Genomic DNA, 20,627 nt, shown 5'->3' on the forward strand with positions numbered 1-20,627 from the left:
AATGTATTTCTTATAAGTTCATATTTAAAATGCGGGTAGTTTGTATTTTTTGGGTGGGGCTTTGGGATCTGCAGGGACAAAATCGTGTTGAAAAGAGCGGGTTTGTAGAGGCCCGGTTATGTTATGGTGAGTGGGCCGGATGCGAATGGATTTAAGGAGTGTTAAAGATTTCATGGTTTTGGTCTGAAAAAAGATTCAAGCAATGGTTATATTGAACTGCATGACACTGGTCTCAATCTTCTTACACCTGAAAAAGATAAAATTACTAACATGTTTAATGTGGAATCAGTATGGAATTTGGAGTTACAAGCAAACATAACAGTTTTTGACAAATGTATTTCTTATAAGTTCATATTTACTTGTAACATTTCTCCGTGAAAAAATCAAAATTCACATACTATAAAATGAAAACAAATTAATTCACTGAGTAATAAACGAGAGACATTAGTGCATCTCAAGCAGCAACAAAAAGAATCAGCACCATATACATTTAATAAAAAAAGATATTGACAAACCAATACGTAGATTGCTTTCAATCGCACACTCAATTAAGTGAACCTAGCAAGTACACATAGCTTTCAATGGCACACTCAGAAAAAGAATCCAAATACAATTCTGCATACTACGCGACATTTTTATCGAACTCCTGGAGAGCATCTCCCAAATGACACCAGAATCCACAAAAGGGTCGTCACACAAAAATCTCAAAAAAAAAAAAAACAAATTTAATCAGCTATCAAACTGACAACCTATATAAAGAATTAACATATAACAACACAAGCATACACTAATCTGTCTTCTTCCCTAGCAAGTATACTACTTTCAATGGCACACTCGATTAAGTAACCCCAAATTTGAGTCCGGATAACACGAGACATTTCATCGAACACCTAGAGTGCATCTCTCACACAACACCAGATATCACAACAGTGTCACCCCCATAATACAGATTTCATACTTATATCCACATAACAACATATAAAAACACAGAAACCTATCTTTCACGCCTAACTCAATAAATTCAATTCCGAAAAACACAAGACATTTTGATCGAACACCTTGAATGCAACCCTCAAAATAGCACCAGAAATCACAAATGGGTCAGTTCCAAATCACAGTTTTCATACTTATATCCATTTAACAACATAACATAATCCCAAAAATCTATTTTACACACCTCAATCAATAAATTCAATTCCGATAAACACGAGACATTTGATCGAACACCTGGCGTGCAACCCTCAAACAACACAAATGGGTCATCCCAAAATCACATATTTCATACTTATATCCATATAACAACATAACAGAAACATAAAGACATCAAAAACACAAACTTTATCACCAATCAACAATCAAATTGACCCACAAACTTAAATTAAACTTAATCAACAAACCCTTATATCAAAATGAACAGTAACACTAGCAAAAGATTAAAAATTAACAAACCGTGATTTGATGAAGCTTGATTGATCCTCTGTTCGCCGTCAAAGAAACCAGAATACTCAGATTAATATTGTATTTGATGATTTAATATATTAAGTTGTACTTTTGACCCTTGTAGTTTTATCTAGTGTCAATTTAGGACCTTTAAATTCACGTTATGAGATGGATCAAACTAGTAATATATTTGTAAAAGGATTTTGGGCTGAATTAGAAAAGCCCATGGGCTTTAGAACAATAAACTTTGGGCCAACGAGCTAAATTAATGGTATCTAGTAACAAAGAACCGGGTTATTGTAGTCTTGAAATCGATTTTTTGTTAAACCGGTTTGGGTCAGAAACCAGTTTATAAGAAAATATGTTTGAGCCTATGAAATCGATTGGGGTTGGGTCTAACCGGTTTGGGACAAAAAAAAACTGTTTTTTGGCATGATCTTTAAGTTGGGTCAGGTACAAATCGGTTTCAAGAAATGAGACTACAAACTAGAGGATTGGGTCGGTCCAAACTATTTTTTTGGCTAAGTGGGGCTGGTTATAAACCAGTTTGATGGGTCTAAACCCGTTTTTTTTCACATGGGTTCCTAAAAACTTTTTATAAATAATAAAACAAAAATATAAATTCTAACTCAAATGGAATTTACAAGGAAATCAAAAGCAATCATCGATTAATGAATATGACAAAACAACTCATACTTGATGAGTATAAACAACAGATGAGGTCGGTACTGATGGCGAATTTTCCAAAAACTTGGTGCTGATACCATTCCGAAAATGGCTCAGTTTGGTACCGGAGACAATAATTTGGTAATTACCGATACCGACCGATATCGATCTCGATTTTCTTAAAAACTTGGTACTACCGTACCGGTATCGAAATATTTGTTTCAGTACCAGTTCGGTACCGATAACCGGTATAGTATAAAGCTATAAATTTTATAATTTAGAAATATCAAATATATATAGTTTGTAAGACCAACCCCCCTCTGTGATGATTGATATTAAAATAGTGGCTCGACCCTTACAACCTATGTTAAAATATTCATGATTTGATGGCATACTTAGTGTGTTTCAACAATAAATACGATGATACAAGAAAGGTATATACTATCATGTAAAGCCCTATTATATAAATAATATATAAGCAAACGTTAATAAAAATAAAATTGATCATATGGTCGAAAGTATATATTCGCTATAGCAAACGAAACAAAAAACTTAATAATATAGTCGTAATATGCCCAAAAGGTATTGAAACGTGTTTGGCTTGTTGATGATATGAAGAGAACTCGGTCAATATCGATATGGTTTGTTACAGACTTACGGTATCGGAACTCGTTATAACAAATGAAAGAACATTTCCACGTGTGACGGAAACAAAGGGTGGCGGGTATTACATTCAACGGCTGAGGAAAACAGTACAAGGGGCTACATTTTCAGTTGGTGGTCGATAGAAGGTGGCTTATGATCCAGAATTAAATAAGAGTAGCAGCAGCTTGATCAAGGATTTGATGTTGTCAATAACGGTGCGTATGTGAAGAACTTGGTCCAAATTAGGATTAAGATGGAGAATAAATGGTTAAATCCTAATTGGGTTTAAAGTGGTTTCGAGTTTAATCGAGTGGTTGATGATATACTTTGTTTTGGTTTATTTGTCGAGTTATTAGGTTTAGATAATTATTAGTATTTTATTTAAAGAGGAATGTTAACGTACAAATAAAATTAACTTGTTAAACGTGAGAATTAAGTAGGGTAATTATATATACAAGTGGTAATTACTCTACTTAATTCTCACGTTTAGCACATTAATTTTATTTGTATATGATTCAAACCCTTATTTAAATTGATTATGTTTGTCTAGTTTGAATTTGATATTTCTAACTATATATAATTGCTTACCATAAAATCATAAGTTTCGCTCTCAGGTTGTTCACCCCATTCTCTAGAGCCACCAGATTGCTTGATTTATAAATGGAGACTTTTCATGCATTTGACCCAAATCCGTGGGTATGGGTCTCACCAAACCCATAAATGGGTTATAACATCTCATTTACTTGTAAAACTATTTCATAAGCAAACAATAATTTTCATGGGTCATGGGTCTCCAAACCCGAATAACCCTTAAACAGGTTATAACAACTCATTTTGTGAAATGACCCCTTAATTATTAAAGAAAATTTTTTACAGATTATGTGTCTTACCAAACTCTAATAGCCCTCAAATGGGTTATAAAATCTCATTTATTGATAAAACACTTTCATTATCAAACCCTAATGTAATTTATTTACTTTATATGTTCTTTGTTGCTGGTCTATCATCTCCATCATCGGTTAAATTCCAATACTACCCACCATCATCAACTACATCAACGCCTCATTTTTCATTAGATATATTTATGTTCATGTTTATACATTTAAAAAAATCAACATGCTCGTGTTCGTTTATGTTTGTTTGTTAAAAATCTAAAAAACCTAAACATCTCAACTGATAAAATCCAAACGTTTAAAAATATAATAACAAACTAATACATATATATTAAATTAAAACAATACTACGTTAAAAAATAAAATAATCATTATAAAATAGCAAAACGATTAATAACAAAACTTCAAATAAACTCCCGTAACACGGGAGGGTCAAACTAGTATATTTATATAAGCGTTCAAGTCTTAATATAGTTTTCTTCTATATATCTTCACTATATATAATGTAGCAAACAAGGGTAAATTAAGATGCACTTTTTAAGTAAATTACAACACTCCATGCATTATGTACAACTTATAACAAGGCTAAAAGTGTCATTAACACACTAAATATTAACGTGTATTTGAAACTTATTCAAAATATTTACAATTTGTATCCCTCAAAGTTACAATATTTTTTTTGAACAGCAAACATCATTCAATTAACTTAAAAGATATTACATGAACCAAACACCCAGCCAGAAGCTGAGACAACCACCAAAACAAACATAACAATTGTCTACACCTTAGCAAGCTGCAGTGAAGACTTTTGAACCACACCACTATACTCCAAAACCAAACACCAAGAGCACTTAGAAGTTAGACCCCACACCTCAATTTATTCAACCCTCTTTAGCACCTTGTAGACCTGCACCCATCCCCTTTAACTCTAACCCAAGTCCCATGCTAATTAAACACAAATAATTCATCCTAAACCATTGACATTCCTTTCTTCAACTATAATATCTCTTAACTGATTTTCAAATCCAGCTGCTAGGAAAGACCTCCAAATTGTCCTCAGCTAACGATTCGAGAGTAGACCCCGAGTCCAATCTATTTAGGCGCTTTCTTCTAAGTTTTTTGTTAGTTCTAAACATTGACCGACTAAGGCAGAGTGAAGCCAAATCATGAACAACGACATTGAGGTCGGGAATGCGCGTCGAGGCCTTTTTTCCGTTACATACATTAGTATCGGACCCCTTATTCCTTCTGCCTTCTTTTTTCTTACGTTTCGATTTAGAATTTTTGGCTCCTAGTTTTTCAATTAAATCATTCAAGCCAAATGGGTCCGAACTTAAAAGGTCTTCATTCAAAGCCTCATTTTCCTCACCCATTCTAATATCCACCATGTTTTCCTTTAAAGGCCCATTGGTTGAACCACCAACATGATCCTCGACAATCACCTGTTGTTCGGTTGGCATGCAAAGGTCACGATTTCCTCCCGCATATGTATTTGCGTCTCCCTGCTCCATAGCCCTAGGTAATTGTAATTCAAGCGAATGATTAGGATTAGACGAAAGTGAGTTGTCCCCATCGACTTCTTGGCTTCTGAGCGGACGCGAGATGGTTGTCGACTTTTCCCCTTCCTTTTCCATGTTCACCGGAGAGTATTCCGGATTTACCGGAGAAAGAATGGAAATGGCCGGAGACCCAATTGAGCACCTGGCCTGCTTCTGTTGATGACCCGTCGAGCCGAAAGAGTTACTATCCATTGAGATACCAATGGGATTAAGGCATTCAGGAGCCCAAACATTAACTATTTGATCATTCCAACAAAGCTCCATACATTCGTCAATTGATTTTCCGGATTCAACCAATATTAGAATCCATTGATTAAGCTTCAGAAACCTGAATAACTGAACCGAATATTTACCCACGCGATTCTATCATAGTGCAATGAGTCACCTGTCCACATACGAAGATCCAAGAACCAGCTTGACCACATAGCTTTCTCACTCACTAGAGCCCCCAACAAAAGTAAGAAGCACCCTCAAACCGCCAACATATCTAACCCCAATTTCATTTTCTAAACCCACCTTAGAGATGTTTAGCTTTAATGCCAGCAGGTTTGTAATATTCATTCTTCAACCTACTCCTTTCTTGAGAATTTCTCCTAGATTTCCCGTACTCTACCTTTTGCCGACCGTGATTGTCTCCGTTTACGGCATCCTGACCACTTCTTCCTCTTGATCTATCTCCGACACGAGACCTTCCTCGTCCTCTCTCTCCCATAAAGATGGATGTTAGGTATTACGTGTACGCGGCTGACCCGAAAAGGAATCGGATAGGGCGACAGAAATCAATACAATACAACGGCTCGGGCCTTTAAGAACTTAACGGTATTTCTAATTGATTTCTAAAACGAATATAACGTAAACGCAGCGGATAAACGAGAAGTAAAACTAGACTTAAATTAGATAACCCAAACAACCAAGCTAAACCGGAATATAAATCAGAACCTGGACTTGCTTACGTCTTGTTCAACCCTGATCAAACAAACCCACGGATGCAACTGTCAACAATGTTCTTGACTTTTGAGCGATGAATAAATTGAACCTTTACTTGAATGGCGTTGGTTTAATAATCCACGGACACACAGCAATAATTCAAAACCAAGTAAATTATTGGTAGTGGCGGTGACTAATCTCAATACACACAATCAATAAACCAATCAATATAATAATGTTAGATGACGGAGGCAGGAAGATTCTCATAAAACACACAAACCAAAACAAAAATAATAATAATAATCGTAAAGCAGAGAGAAGATACAAACACGGGATTTACGTGGTTCGGTCACGGTGTGTAACCTACGTCCACGGGCAACGAACAGGGTCTCTTCTTTTATTGAGGTGCTCATAAAATTACAAGATACAACATTGTTTATATAGGGAGGCTAACTAGGGTTTATTTCTTTCTACATAAGTTACAAGAAATAATATAAAACGGGCCACTAAAGTTGAGTGGGTGGCCAGCCCATTCAACCCTTCTAGTCTTCAACTGCCCAACCCAAGACGGGCCGGGGCTACACCCGTATTAAACCCAACAATCTCCCACTTGGAGCCTCGGAACGTCTTCACTTGCTCCACCTGTAAACACACCCGTACCTGTAATCTTTTGTCTTCAATGTAAACCATGTCTTCTACCTGTTCGTCGCCACCTCCTCAACACTATTCCTGGAGACCAACTGAAGCTACACATAGCTTCAGTTTGTCCAAGGTCACAACCTTGGTAAACATATCCGCCGGATTCCTGTCTCCCCTAATGTTGTCCAACCGAATAGTCCCATCACTGACTAAACCCCGAATGTAATGATAACGCATATGAATGTGCTTTGTTTTACCATGATACACAGGATTCTTGGCTAATTTCACAGCACTTTCATTATCGCAGTACAATGGATAATCTGTTTGTTCCCTGCCTAACTCCTCTAAGAAAGTCCTCAACCAAACAAGCTCTTTACTCGCTTCAGCAGCTGCCATATACTCAGCTTCTGTGGTTGAAAGTGCCACACTCTTTTGCAGTTTAGACTTCCAACAGATTGCAGTATCCCCCATAGTGAACACATATCCCGTAGTACTCTTATAAGTCTCCTTACATCCGCCCAAGTCAGCATCTGAAAACCCTTTAAGAATTGCATTCTTGCCTTTAAAGCATAACGCCATCTTTGAAGTTCCCTTTAGGTACTTAAGCAGCCACTTCACTGCTTCCCAATGTGCTTTCTCTGGATTTGACATGAACCTGCTAATAACTCCCACTGCGTGAGCGATATCAGGTCTCGTGCATACCATTGCATACATAAGACTACCCACTGCAGATGCATAAGGAATCTTTGCCATCTCTGCCTTTTCTCCATCAGTACTAGGAGACTGATCCTTAGAAAGTTTAATATGACTACCCATAGGTATACTTCGAGTGGCGGTTTTCTCATCGCTCATGTTAAACTTCTCTAAAATCTTCCATATGTATTTCTCCTGAGATAAAGTTAGAGAACTGTCCTTCTTGTTTCTGGTGATGCTCATGCCAAGAATTTGCTTGGCTGGACCTAAATCTTTCATTTCAAATTCTTCAGACATCTGTCGCTTCAACTTATTAATCTCTGACATGTCTGAACCGGCAATCAACATATCATCTACATACAACAGTAGAATGATATAAGAACTGGCGAATTTCTTGAGATAACAACAGTGGTCCATCTCACATCTTTTGTATCCATTCCTGCCCATAAAATCATCAAACTTGATATACCACTGCCTGGGCGCCTGCTTCAACCCATAAAGACTCTTCTTTAACTTGCACACCATGCTTTCTTTACCAACTGTTTGAAACCCCTCTGGCTGTGCCATGTAGATATCCTCCTCAAGGTCACCATGCAGAAAAGCTGTCTTCACATCCAACTGCTCCAGATGTAAGTTTTCTGCAGCCACAATACTAAGCACCAGTCTGATTGTAGTCATTTTTACCACAGGGGAAAATATCTCATTATAATCAACCCCATGCTTTTGTTGGAACCCTTTCACTACCAATCGTGCTTTGTATCTCTTTGTATCATCACTTTCATCCTTGATCCTGAATACCCATCGGTTCTGAAGAGCTTTCTTCCCGGCCGGAAGCTTTGTAAGAACCCAAGTCTCGTTCTTGTTAAGTGAATCCATCTCTTCTCTCATCGCTTTCTCCCACTGAGACGAGTCTTTCAAGCTCATTACTTCAGAGTAACACTGTGGTTCACCATTCTCTGTCAGTAGAAGGTAATTAACAGAAGGAGAATATCTCTTAGGAGGTCTAATGGTTCTGGAAGACCTCCTAACCTCTAGCTGAGGTGTAATCATTTATTGTTCTAGTGGAGACTGTTCAGTATTAGGCTCTGAACTCCCACTGTCAGAGAAATCCTCAAATTCATCTGCATTTTCTTCCAAAACCTCTTCTGATGTTTCAGAGCTCTGACTATCAACCTTCTCACTTGAATCTTCAAACTCTGCATGTTCTTTATCAACTTCTTGTGTGAATGACTTTCTATCTTTGTAAAGTCTTGCTTCATTAAAAACCGGATCACGAGCCCGACATACCTTTCTGGCCTCTGGATCCCAAAGCCTATAGCCCATCTTTGCGTCTCCATAGCCTATAAAAGTACACTTCTTCGCCTTAGGGTCAAGCTTGTCCCTCTCGGTATCTTTTATCCCAATGTAAGCATCACAACCGAACACTTTAAGATGTTTGAATTTAACCTCTTTTCCACTCCATACTTCCTCTGGAAGTCTGAATCCAAGAGGAACTGACGGTCCTCTATTTATAAGATATGCAGCAGTGTTGACTGCATCTGCCCAGAAGGTCTTTGGAAGCCCTGCATTTAACCTCATTGCCCTAGCTCTTTCATTCAGTGTCCTATTAATTTTTTCGGCTACTCCATTCTGCTGTGGCGTACCGGGAACGGTATTAATCATCTTTATACCCCTCTCAGCACAGTAATTAACGAATTCCTTGCTGATGTACTCCCCACCATTGTCAGACTTTAAACACTTCACTTTCAGATTCGTTTCCATCTCCACGGCTGCCCTCCATTTCTTAAAAATCTCAAATACCTCGAACTTGTTTTTGAGAAAATAGACCCATAGCTTCCGTGTAGTGTCATCAATGAAAGTAACGTAGTAGTTGGAGCCTCCTAATGATGATACTGGTGTTGGTCCATACACATCAGTATGAACAAGCTCAAGTTTCTTTGCTTTAAGTGTTTTTCCTGATTTTATGAAGGTGACCCGTTTCTTCTTGCCAAGCACACAAGGTTCACAGAACCCTGTATCAAGTTCCACCTTTTTCAAATCAGGGAATTTTCCTTTCTCTGCCAGTATCTTCAAACCTTTCTCACTCATGTGGCCGAGTCGTTGATGCCACAAACATGATGGACTCGGTCCACTAGCCACTGAATTCACCTCTCCCGCTGAGATTTCTGCCATGTACAACGTACCCTTTTTCTTCCCGCGAGCAATTACCAAGTTACCTTTTATGACATTCCATTGCCCTCCTCTGAAAGTAACACTATAACCTTCAACATCAAGCTGCCCAATAGAAATCAGCATCTTCCTTAACCCAGGAATTATTCTGACATCTTTTAGAGTCCATGTAGTTCCTAAAGAAGTCTTCAAGTCGATATCCCCCATCCCGGTAATATCTAGAGCCTCATTATTCGCCAAACGGACTTAACCAAAGTTTCCTGTTCTAACATTCATTAGGCTCTTTGTGCTAAACGTGGCATGGAAAGACGCACCAGAGTCCATGATCCAAGACTCAACTGTGTTCTCAACACAACAGACTAGGGCTTCATCATCTGAAACTTCATTTGTAGCAGCATTTACTTCCGAAGTAGATTTTACTTCCTTTTTCTGTTGAGGTGCTGAAGGGTTGGTACATTGACTTCTGAAATGCCCATTCTCCTGGAAATTCCAGCAGGTAATATCTTTTCTTGGTCTAGACTTGCTTCTTTTCTTAGATTTTGATCTACCCCTGTTGCCTCCTTTGTTCTTGCTTCTCCCTCTACCTTCAGCACTTAGCAAAGTGCTTGATGATTCTCCATTATTCCTCCTTCTAGAATCTTCATTCAAAATCAGGTCACGAACTTTGTTGAAAGTCAAGGCATCCGAACCAACTGAACTGGTGACTGCAGTGATTGTTCCTGACCAGCTGTCAGGTAATGAAGACAAAAGTAGGCAAGCTTGCAATTCATCATCAATCTTGAACTTCACCGATGATAAACGTCTCAGGTGAGAATTGAAGGTGTATATGTGTTCGGTAACAGAACCTCCCTCTTTCATGCGTGTGTTTACCAACTCCCGGATTAGGAACACCTTATTTGCAGATGATGGCTTCTCATACATGTTTGACAACGCCTCCATGATTCCACGCGCTGTGGTTTCGTCTAAGATGTTGTACGCCACGTTCATAGACAAGGCAAGCCTAATTGTTGACTTCGCCTTCTTGTCAATAGCTTTCCACTCATCTGTAATCTTTTCTGGCGGTTCCTCCAAAGCCACATCTAGATCTTTCTGTATTAGCAAATCCGTGATTTGCATCTTCCACCATCCAAAGTTTTGTCCATCGAACTTCTCGATTTTCGTTTTACCCTCATCAGCCATAATACCGGAGATCAAAGAGTGAGAGCCAACACTGGCTCTGATACCACTTGTTAGGTATTACGTGTACGCGGCTGACCCGAAAAGGAATCGGATAGGGCGACAGAAATCAATACAATACAACGGCTCGGGCCTTTAAGAACTTAACGGTATTTCTAATTGATTTCTAAAACGAATATAACGTAAACGCAGCGGATAAACGAGAAGTAAAACTAGACTTAAATTAGATAACCCAAACAACCAAGCTAAACCGGAATATAAATCAGAACCTGGACTTGCTTACGTCTTGTTCAACCCTGATCGAACAAACCCACGGATGCAACTGTCAACAATGTTCTTGACTTTTGAGCGATGAATAAATTGAACCTTTACTTGAATGGCGTTGGTTTAATAATCCACGGACACACAGCAATAATTCAAAACCAAGTAAATTATTGGTAGTGGCGGTGACTAATCTCAATACACACAATCAATAAACCAATCAATATAATAATGTTAGATGACGGAGGCAGGAAAATTCTCATAAAACACACAAACCAAAACAAAAATAATAATAATAATCGTAAAGCAGAGAGAAGATACAAACACGGGATTTACGTGGTTCGGTCACGGTGTGTAACCTACGTCCACGGGCAACGAACAGGGTCTCTTCTTTTATTGAGGTGCTCATAAAATTACAAGATACAACATTGTTTATATAGGGAGGCTAACTAGGGTTTATTTCTTTCTACATAAGTTACAAGAAATAATATAAAACGGGCCACTAAAGTTGAGTGGGTGGCCAGCCCATTCAACCCTTCTAGTCTTCAACTGCCCAACCCAAGACGGGCCGGGGCTACACCCGTATTAAACCCAACAATGGATTCACTGTGATTAATTGTTGAGTGTATTTCCGGTGAAATAGTTACCGGAGACAGCGGTTTAGATGGTGCTGCAACGGTTCTCGGATAGAGAGAGAAAATTTTGAATTTTTGGAAGTGCATAGTATACAATATTGATTCTTAATCTTTTATATATATATATATATATTTACTTTCACTTTTATTCTAACTACCCTTACTATTTTTAAACGGTTATAACTTTTTCATACGTTAATATCTTTTTAGAATAAATGACATCATAAAAACGAGCATTTTATTATCTTTAATTTGAGTGTAATATTGCTCTAGTTTTCGAAATAAAAAAAAAACATTTTTTGTAGAAGTGTTTATGGTTCGATTTTGATGGTTTTAAATTAAACCATGAGCCAACTACACGTTTTTTTTTGTTGTCGAAGACTGAAACTGAACTGTTTTAAATAAAACCCAACTAAACAGAACCATTACCAATGATTAGTTTCCGATGTAGTTTGTGCTTCGATAAAAAATTGAGTTTAAAATAAGAATTATTAATTTGTCTATACATTCACTTCAAACTAAGCGCCAACTTATAAATTACTTAAAAGAATCATAATATGAACAATTGGTCACATAAATGATAAACCTTATTAGAATAAATAGAAGACAAAATCATAAGAAGAATAAAGATTACAAAAATCATAATGGAAATTTAGCTAAATTAAAATTGTAATAGACACGTTTAATCGTATTAAATAAAACTTTGTTTAACTATCTTTTAATAATATCTAATATATATTATAAAAATATCTAATATTAAATAAGTACATAATTAAAATTAGCATTTCACTATTTACGGTCAGCTCTGGTTTCAATCGTGAAACCAAACTTATGAACGGTCTCATAATTTCAAACGAAATAATGAATACCTATAAATTTGTTTCCGCTACATCGCGCGAACACTTTTCTAGTATACAGTAACAAATCAAACCTATATGGTAACTTTCACATTAAAAATACACTCTAAAACATCAATCAAACATATCCTCAAACAACTAAGATTTTTGTCTTTATTGATGATTAAAGAATTCAATTGTTTTATTGTTTAGAAATTCCGAGAGCCGTCAAAACACAAAGAGACATAGGAGTCAAATCCTAATGAGAACGCACATTCCAAGACAATTTTGGCTTTGCTTTCATCACCATATTGCCTTTTACTTTTTGATAATTCTACTCTTACACAAGATCTTATGTTTCCACTTAGAAAAAATGATATGTTTCTATCGTGATAACCGGTTACTAAAAAGCTTACAACACCCATCAGTTTCAAAGGCATCAGCCTTCGTATTGTTAATGATATCTTTCTCAAATTGCTACAACACTTGTCATCTATATTACTTAGAGTTCAAATTCTCGTTACAACGATTTTACTCATAATTTAAAGCGTGTATATGAACCAGAAGTCGAACCCGGAATCCCTCACAAAAGGTAAACTTAAGAAATTAAAACATTCTCTCTCCAAAGTGGTGACGTCAACTACATGATCATATAAAGCACAATTTGATACGATCATAAATATTATTCAAGTTTAATATATTAATTAAGTTGATCTATTATTTAGTTTCCTTATTATATTATTACCAGGTTTCCTTAATGTTTAGTTTTTTCTTTTTATGTATTTGTTATCCGTATAAATTGTAATTTTTGTTTAAGAAAAAGAATAAGAAAAAATCAGAAAATTGTCTCACATTTTGGTTATCTTCTTTTTTCTTTTTCTTGGAGCCTAACCTACTCTACGGGTCTATTGGGAGATTGATCATCTCGAACCGGTCTCTATGACAATTTGCGTCATATGTATGATCCACGGAAAGATTATAACAAAGTAGAAGAAACTTAGATTGTTCCATATATTCTTGGTGTTAGTATACAAAATAAAGTATTAATAACCCTTTTCACCTTCAAATATCATAGTTGAAGAAAACTATAATGAGTAATTGATTGCCATTAACCTTATAACATCTTATTAAGACTATTGCCTTAATATCACTTTGATTTAATGATATAGGTGTGGAGAGGTTAATAACCATTTCTTCTATAGATCTATTAATCTATTATCTTATAATACAATACAATCCTATATAATTGCTTTCTACCTAAGATAAAAAATAATCAAAAAATGAGATGGTTACGACTGTACTAAGATCTTTTGTATATCCGTTTGGACATACCGTCATTTTTCCATCGCTTCTCAACGTAATTTTTTTTCAAACAACTAAACACACATCTTTCTTTTATATATCATATTGTTTATATACTGATATTTGAACTTGAGTTTTCACCGAGTGGCAACCTCTCAACTAATTTGGGGCACAATTAATTAAGCAAGCACTCTATATTTGTTTAGTAGAAAGTAAAAAAAGCCGACCAATATCTAGCCAAAAATAAAAAAAAATACACACCTATATATATCGACCAATTAACAATATTTAGATGATATTAAATGCAGTCTATGAAAACTAAAGAAGCCGACAAAATACAAATAGATGGAGACAAATATTCATCTAGAAAAACACAACGATCGAAAAAAGACATTCTCTTGATAGAATCTTAGAAGATCATATATAACTTGGATATATTAGTTTTAAAAACATAAAAAAAAAACCACACTAATTAGCATTTTCTTGATGTGTCACAAAATCCTACGATCCTGAATGTCATTAAAATACATCCACCAACACCACTAAATATCATAATATTAAAAACCAAGATCCAAATTCCACCAAAGCAGTCATTTTTGGTCTTCCATTCATACTAAAAACTCCTAACAACCTAATAATAAAAGTTTCAGTTTAATCGGTTTCAAACAAAATAATAAAAAAACCCCACATCCAACCATTATTCGAACCGATTACACCAATGGGTTCGTCGTTGACGGTCCATATCCGCTCATTAACCCACCCCACGACGACCCAAGACCTGTCAGGTACGTACCACCACCACCACCACCAGAACTCGCACCACCACCGCTTTGATCTTGCCATTCTAAAGCCAAAATCTTTGGCTTCACATCAAGAGAACTAATACCATCCTCATTCACAACACCCCCTTCATGATTATACCCAATCAAACCTCTCTCCATAAACGGATTATTAATCGAATCAAGCGTCATCCCTCCAAACGGCGAGCAAAGATTACCACCATGATAACCTTGCCCCATCACATTCACACCACTCATCTCAGCGGCGTACCCACCATTTCCCATCATCCCCATTATCTGAGTACTCCCACCACCACCACTATTATTCTCCATGAAATCAATAGCTCTAGTCACATTAGTACTCAAATTCTCAAACATAAAACCCGGAATAATATTATTACTTGCATTCCCAATTCCAAACATATTAGTCCCAGAAAATTGCATGCATGGTTCAGGATATGCCAATTGAAGATCAGTAGAGTTCATAATCAATTGATGATTATGATTATGATTATGATTATGATTAAGGTTAGGGTTTGAATTAGGGTTAAGATGCATCAAATGTGAGTTTTGTAAGTTGTTGTTCTGGATATTAATATTATTATGACTATCATTGATGGTGTTTGCCTGGGTTGAAGTGGATTTCTTTGAACTAGATGAAACTTTCTTGTTTTTGCGGCATCCGCCACCGACAGGGATGTTTCGCAGCGTGCCGCCTTTGGTCCAGTACCGGCGGCACGTTTTGCAAAAATAACGAGGTTGGGTGAGTGAGTAGTTATTGTAGTAGCAGAATTTGGTGTGTGCGGAGTCACACCGGGGGCATTTGAGTGCTTGGTCATGTTGGGGTCGCAAACGGCGTTCCATTAGCGGCCGCGAACATGCAAGCATTGGATCAGTCATTGCTGATGGTGAGTCCATTCCTCCTTCTTCTTGAATTGTGCCCTACAAATAATAATAATCATAATATTAATAAGACTAATAATAATTTCTTTCTTATATATAATAATAATGATATTGATTATGACATTAGATGATTAAAGTAATCATCATGATCATTTGTTGTCAGGAATTGTACTTTCAGAACGTTCTCTCAGAAGGTAAGTACCAAGTACAGAAAGAACAAGACATGCATTCTTATTATTAATTACATTTTGCTTATAATAATTGTTATTTTCAAAATGTAATAAAAGTTATATTTGGAACAAATAAGTATCATCGACGGAAAGTTTAGTGTGACCATTAGTCACAAATTACGGATGGATTACTAATGATTGCTGACAATAAAAATTTGAAAATAAGTTGTACATGAAACATGTTATATTTTGAAGCTCGAGTTACATCTAACCATTTAGTATCACCGACAGACGATTTTGAACAATTTTAGCTATGGGTGGAATACTAATGGTTTCTAGCAACAAATTTTTAAAAAAAGATTGTGCATTAAACATTTGGTTGATAAAATTTATACCTGAAACCAATCGGGTGAGTCCATGCAAACTTGAAGCGACGTTAAACCCATTCGATATCCGAAGATATAGACTGTAGGATATAGAACCAAAACCCTAACACACTGTAAGTGTGTGTTAGTTTATGTGTGTGTGTGTGTGTATGTGTTTAGAGCGTGAATGTGAAGTATGCAATGGTGCAATGGTGACTATGGTTTGGTGACTGGATGTAAATAAGAAGGAAGAAAAAGTAACATGGGGTGGGTGGGGGGTACCTAGGCTGTCGTCGGTGACAATGTGGGCCCCACACAGGTTAATAACTGGTAACATAAATGAACGGGTGTGATCTCATGTGTGGTTTTTCTAGTGTGTGATTGTGGTCGTTGGATATTAGTATTATGTTTTATTTTTGTTTAGAACCGAAAGATCAGAATGCTTTGTAGGGTCTTGGATTGTCTGTGAAGGGGCCCACTAGGTTGCTTGGAACACGCAAGGCACAAATTCTTTTTTGGTGACGTGTCTCAATGGATGGTGTCCACGTGGAACTTGTGTGTGGGTTAAGCTCTTTAATGTGCTCTAAAATTTGAAACATAAAATCCACAACATTAAGCTTACAACAAAATATAAGATCTTTGGTTACACTATACAAAGTCTATATAAAAACTAAGTTAAGAGCTAACATTACTGTCGATTTCAAAAACCATACGCCGGTTATGGTTAAATATGGGATGTTATATACATCACCCCTATGGTGGTTGTATAAGCATATACAACTCATATAGACTATGTGTGTCTAACACATGTATGGAGGAACATGATGGAAACCTATGTAGTCTATGCGGCTCAAATAGACCTTATATATGGGCTGTATAGGTCATCATTCAAGGGCTGCTCGGCTCATTTATACTCTATTGGGTATATAGTTAATCATTCAACAACTACTCAGCCCGTATAAGCCTTGTTCGGGTCGTATAGCTTATTTGTCATATAAAAGACAATAGCAAACTTTAATAACTATTCGGCTCGTACAGGGCTTTACAAGTCACATAAACACAAACTGACACATGCCTTACACAAACTAACTAAAGGCTAGGCCTATACGGTGGGTAATATAAGATTATATGAGTCATATAGTCCTCATATGATGCCTGGATAACCACCCTGGTGTCCAAATATCACATTCCTTAAAAACAAAACAGTTACATTAGCAAGTTCACCATATCATGAAGTTGCTATTTTTTTTATTAGCTGATACATTATCATATTTAATAAAATACCATTTTGTACCTCTTTGAAAGGAACAAGTTGATAACATGCGCACATTATATTTGTGTACGTAGAAAAAGAGTAAAGTCTTAGCATGCCAAAATTTCCTAAAATATATTGAACTTTTATTTAAAATGAAAAACGTAACCAAGATACTTAAATTTATTATTATGATTATATTTGTAGTAGCTAGGAATGAACCAATGAGGGGGATCTATGAGTTTTGGTAATGATTATATTCTAAGTCTAAAATTGGCACTTTTTTCTTTCTTTATACTTGAAAAGAGTTTTCATCATTAAAGACAACTCAACGATAAATCAAGAATTTTTGTAGGCCATCATTAATAGTTCAATCATGCAATTCAAAATCTTTGGTGTACAACTTTTATTCTAATTTCTTAAACACAAGTAATTGAGAAATAATAAGGAAAAAAAATATTTATTAAACAAGATTGTTTTTGGTTATATCATGAATACGTCAGTTTCAAAATAACCATGATTAATCAACAATACGAGTTGCGAAGTACTCCTGTTTAATATTTTTATAATAAAAAAATACGTGGTATTGGTGCTTTAGTTTATTGAAGGTAAAAAGTGTCATTGAATAGGAACGAATCTAGTATAGACTACAATGGTTACTGAAACCCATAATGTTGAAAGTAGTTGATCATTCCATTTTAATTTACCAAATACCCATGATCATTTTTTTTTTCTTTTTTTTTTCCACTTCCTTGTGTCTTATGGCGGGTGGGGTGGTTACCGGAGGAAGCCAACGAAGAACCAACCACCTGAGGACAAGTCACGGCAAACCAAAAAAAACCCCCTAGCAACCCTTTTTTTAGTGATAGTATCGGGTCCCGAGTTAATAGGCGGCAAAGACTTCTCTCATTTTTCCCGTTTCTTTCATCGGTAAAAACTAACCGCAAACCCAACCCTGCCCAATTTATTGGCATCTGTGTAGCTGGGTAGCATATCCTACTTGATTAGGGTTTGCTGAAACCACCCGCCCTTTCCCTCCTTATACTTCCAACCAAACACAATTCAGTTTAAGAGTTGTTTTCAATCATTCTTTTAAATCTACCATATTTTATATATTGAAAGCAGTTTCATATAATTTCTTTTTATATTCACTTTAGCATTTCCGAATCAAATTTAATATTTTGTAAAAAAATAAAGTTGATAATTTTATATAAGTTTAGTACATTTAATCTTCTTATATTTAATTTAGCATTTCCGTATCAAACTTAATTTTTTATAAAAAATAACTTTTGTATATAAATTTGGTGACATTTTTAGTTGGTTTTTGCTAAGTTTAGATGGCAAAGCCTAGATAAGAATAACACATGTATAAATAGAACCGGTTTGGTTTAAAGCCTCCTATGGTGCAACCAAATTAAAAGTTACAAATATGAACTTTGATCACAAATAAGTTCCAACAGTAATCTATACTTCACTAACCTAGTAACATGCTAGGCTCTTAGAGTACAAGTGTATCACTATGCATCCTGAAAAAGCAAAGAGAGCAATCATCTTTATGCATTAAGGTTTGACATATGTTCTTTAATTTTTAACCACCCTTATGTCTTTTTCCTGCCAAAAGAAACAAAACCCTAATAGAGGTTAAGAATCTTGATCTACAATCTTGTTTCCTTATGCTTTTTTAGGGCTCAAAATCAAATGCAAACCCCTCCCCACCCACCCCACCCTACCCCCACAACAAAAGTTGGCGATTTTGATCCAAAAACCCTCCCAAAATTTACTTTGAAAATGATCACTCATAAATGTTATTCTTCTCTTTCTTTTGTTCTCCTTCTTTCAGGATAACTCTTATCTTTTTAATATTCCAAACACAAATAACAAAAATGACAAAAGGAAATGGACCCAATATTGGATTTGTGGGTAAGGAGTAAGGACCATGGCTATGGCAAGTAGATTTATTGATAATATGTTTGCTTCATGATGATTTTTAGCATATATAGGCATGCTTCTTGAACACAGATCGAATTCTCCAAGAAAAAACTAATATATGCTTATAACATGTTACAAGGATTTGGTGCTATGAGAAATTGAGGAGCTTTTCTTTGTATGCCATATAGTATTTGATTTTCGATTTTTATATTTATATTATTCAACCTTCGGTTGACACCAATTCATCAATGAATAAATCCTAAGCATGCCTCTATATATATTTGTACATTATGATACCATAAGTCGATCTTAACAACTTAAAAAGGTAATATTAATATTTACACACTTGATAAAAAAAGGGAGTTTCTTTGGTTATCCACAATAGTAAAATTAACTAAACAAACATGGGTATTTATGATGCAGCCATTCCTCACTTTTTTAATTTTTTGAAAAAATGTACTTTAGACATGAAGAAAGTTCGAAAATTTTCAAAATGTATTGATCGACACCCCTTTAAATCTTTAATATATGGTTTGGATCTAAACTGAAGTTAATAAAAAAATATATTTAAAAAAACAGTCAACATACTTGTTAATCACTTGTCATTTGATTTTATTACATGTAACATATTATATAGTTTTCACATCTTATAAATTTTAGCTTTTATTTATTTTTCATTTGAACTTTCGCTAATATTTATATGCTAGTTAACTTAATCGCATTTACTTAACAAGTAATATATCAAAACTTTTAATTTATATGCACCGGACAAAGAAAAATAGTTGTCGAAGTTGTGACGATGATACATTTTGGGTTTTGTATGAAACATAATAACTTTATTATTGATTTTTCCATTATTACTAGTGTGTTTGATTTGAAGGTTTGGATCGAAAGCGAGAGCATTGGTTTGTTTGTTATTGTAAGATTTAAAATTAAGAAATTATATTTTAATGTTCGATCATTTAGAATTCAATTACTATTTGGTTGGTTAAGATAAATTGGTGGACTGCCTAGCTAGCTCTCATCCTTCTTTCTATCTATCTTTAGTCGTTCAAAAAAAAATCTCTTAGTTAATTTTAAATAATAAAAAATAGTTACAATATCAAACAAATAACCTTTTCTAATCCCACCATATGTCCTTCAAATCTGTGTATATATATTTTCTTGTTGCAATATTCCAATTTTAGTAACACATGCATTTAGGTTGTTCTTGTGCGGTTATGTTAAAATTGGAACAACAAATGTTACAACTCATCGTGTGAAAGTGCTGTAAATAAAGCCATTTGTGACCACTCGTCGGGAGGATGTGTTGTAAACAAAGTAATTGCAATACTAAGCCATGGAATAGCTTGGTTTACACTTATTTATACATATAAATATCAATGCTC

At 35.5% G+C, this 20,627-nt stretch overlaps 1 protein-coding gene across 1 annotated transcript; it reads right to left on the reverse strand.

Moving 5' to 3' along the window:
• Nucleotides 1-14,261: 14,261 nt before the first annotated feature.
• On the reverse strand, nucleotides 14,262-16,247 carry LOC143557049 (uncharacterized). Its single transcript, XM_077046220.1, has 2 exons — nucleotides 16,089-16,247; nucleotides 14,262-15,562 (listed from the first exon to the last, which is right to left on the reverse strand). Exons 1-2 carry the CDS (start codon nucleotides 16,137-16,139, stop codon nucleotides 14,552-14,554), a joined length of 1,062 nt encoding a protein of 353 aa, XP_076902335.1. The 5' UTR covers nucleotides 16,140-16,247; the 3' UTR covers nucleotides 14,262-14,551.
• Nucleotides 16,248-20,627: the final 4,380 nt, after the last annotated feature.

The sequence above is a fragment of the Bidens hawaiensis genome, unplaced genomic scaffold, assembly GCF_021521415.1.
Source record: "Bidens hawaiensis isolate Kalapana, Puna unplaced genomic scaffold, B.hawaiensis_p1.1 tig00001087_1, whole genome shotgun sequence".
In the NCBI taxonomy this organism is placed as follows: domain Eukaryota; kingdom Viridiplantae; phylum Streptophyta; class Magnoliopsida; order Asterales; family Asteraceae; genus Bidens; species Bidens hawaiensis.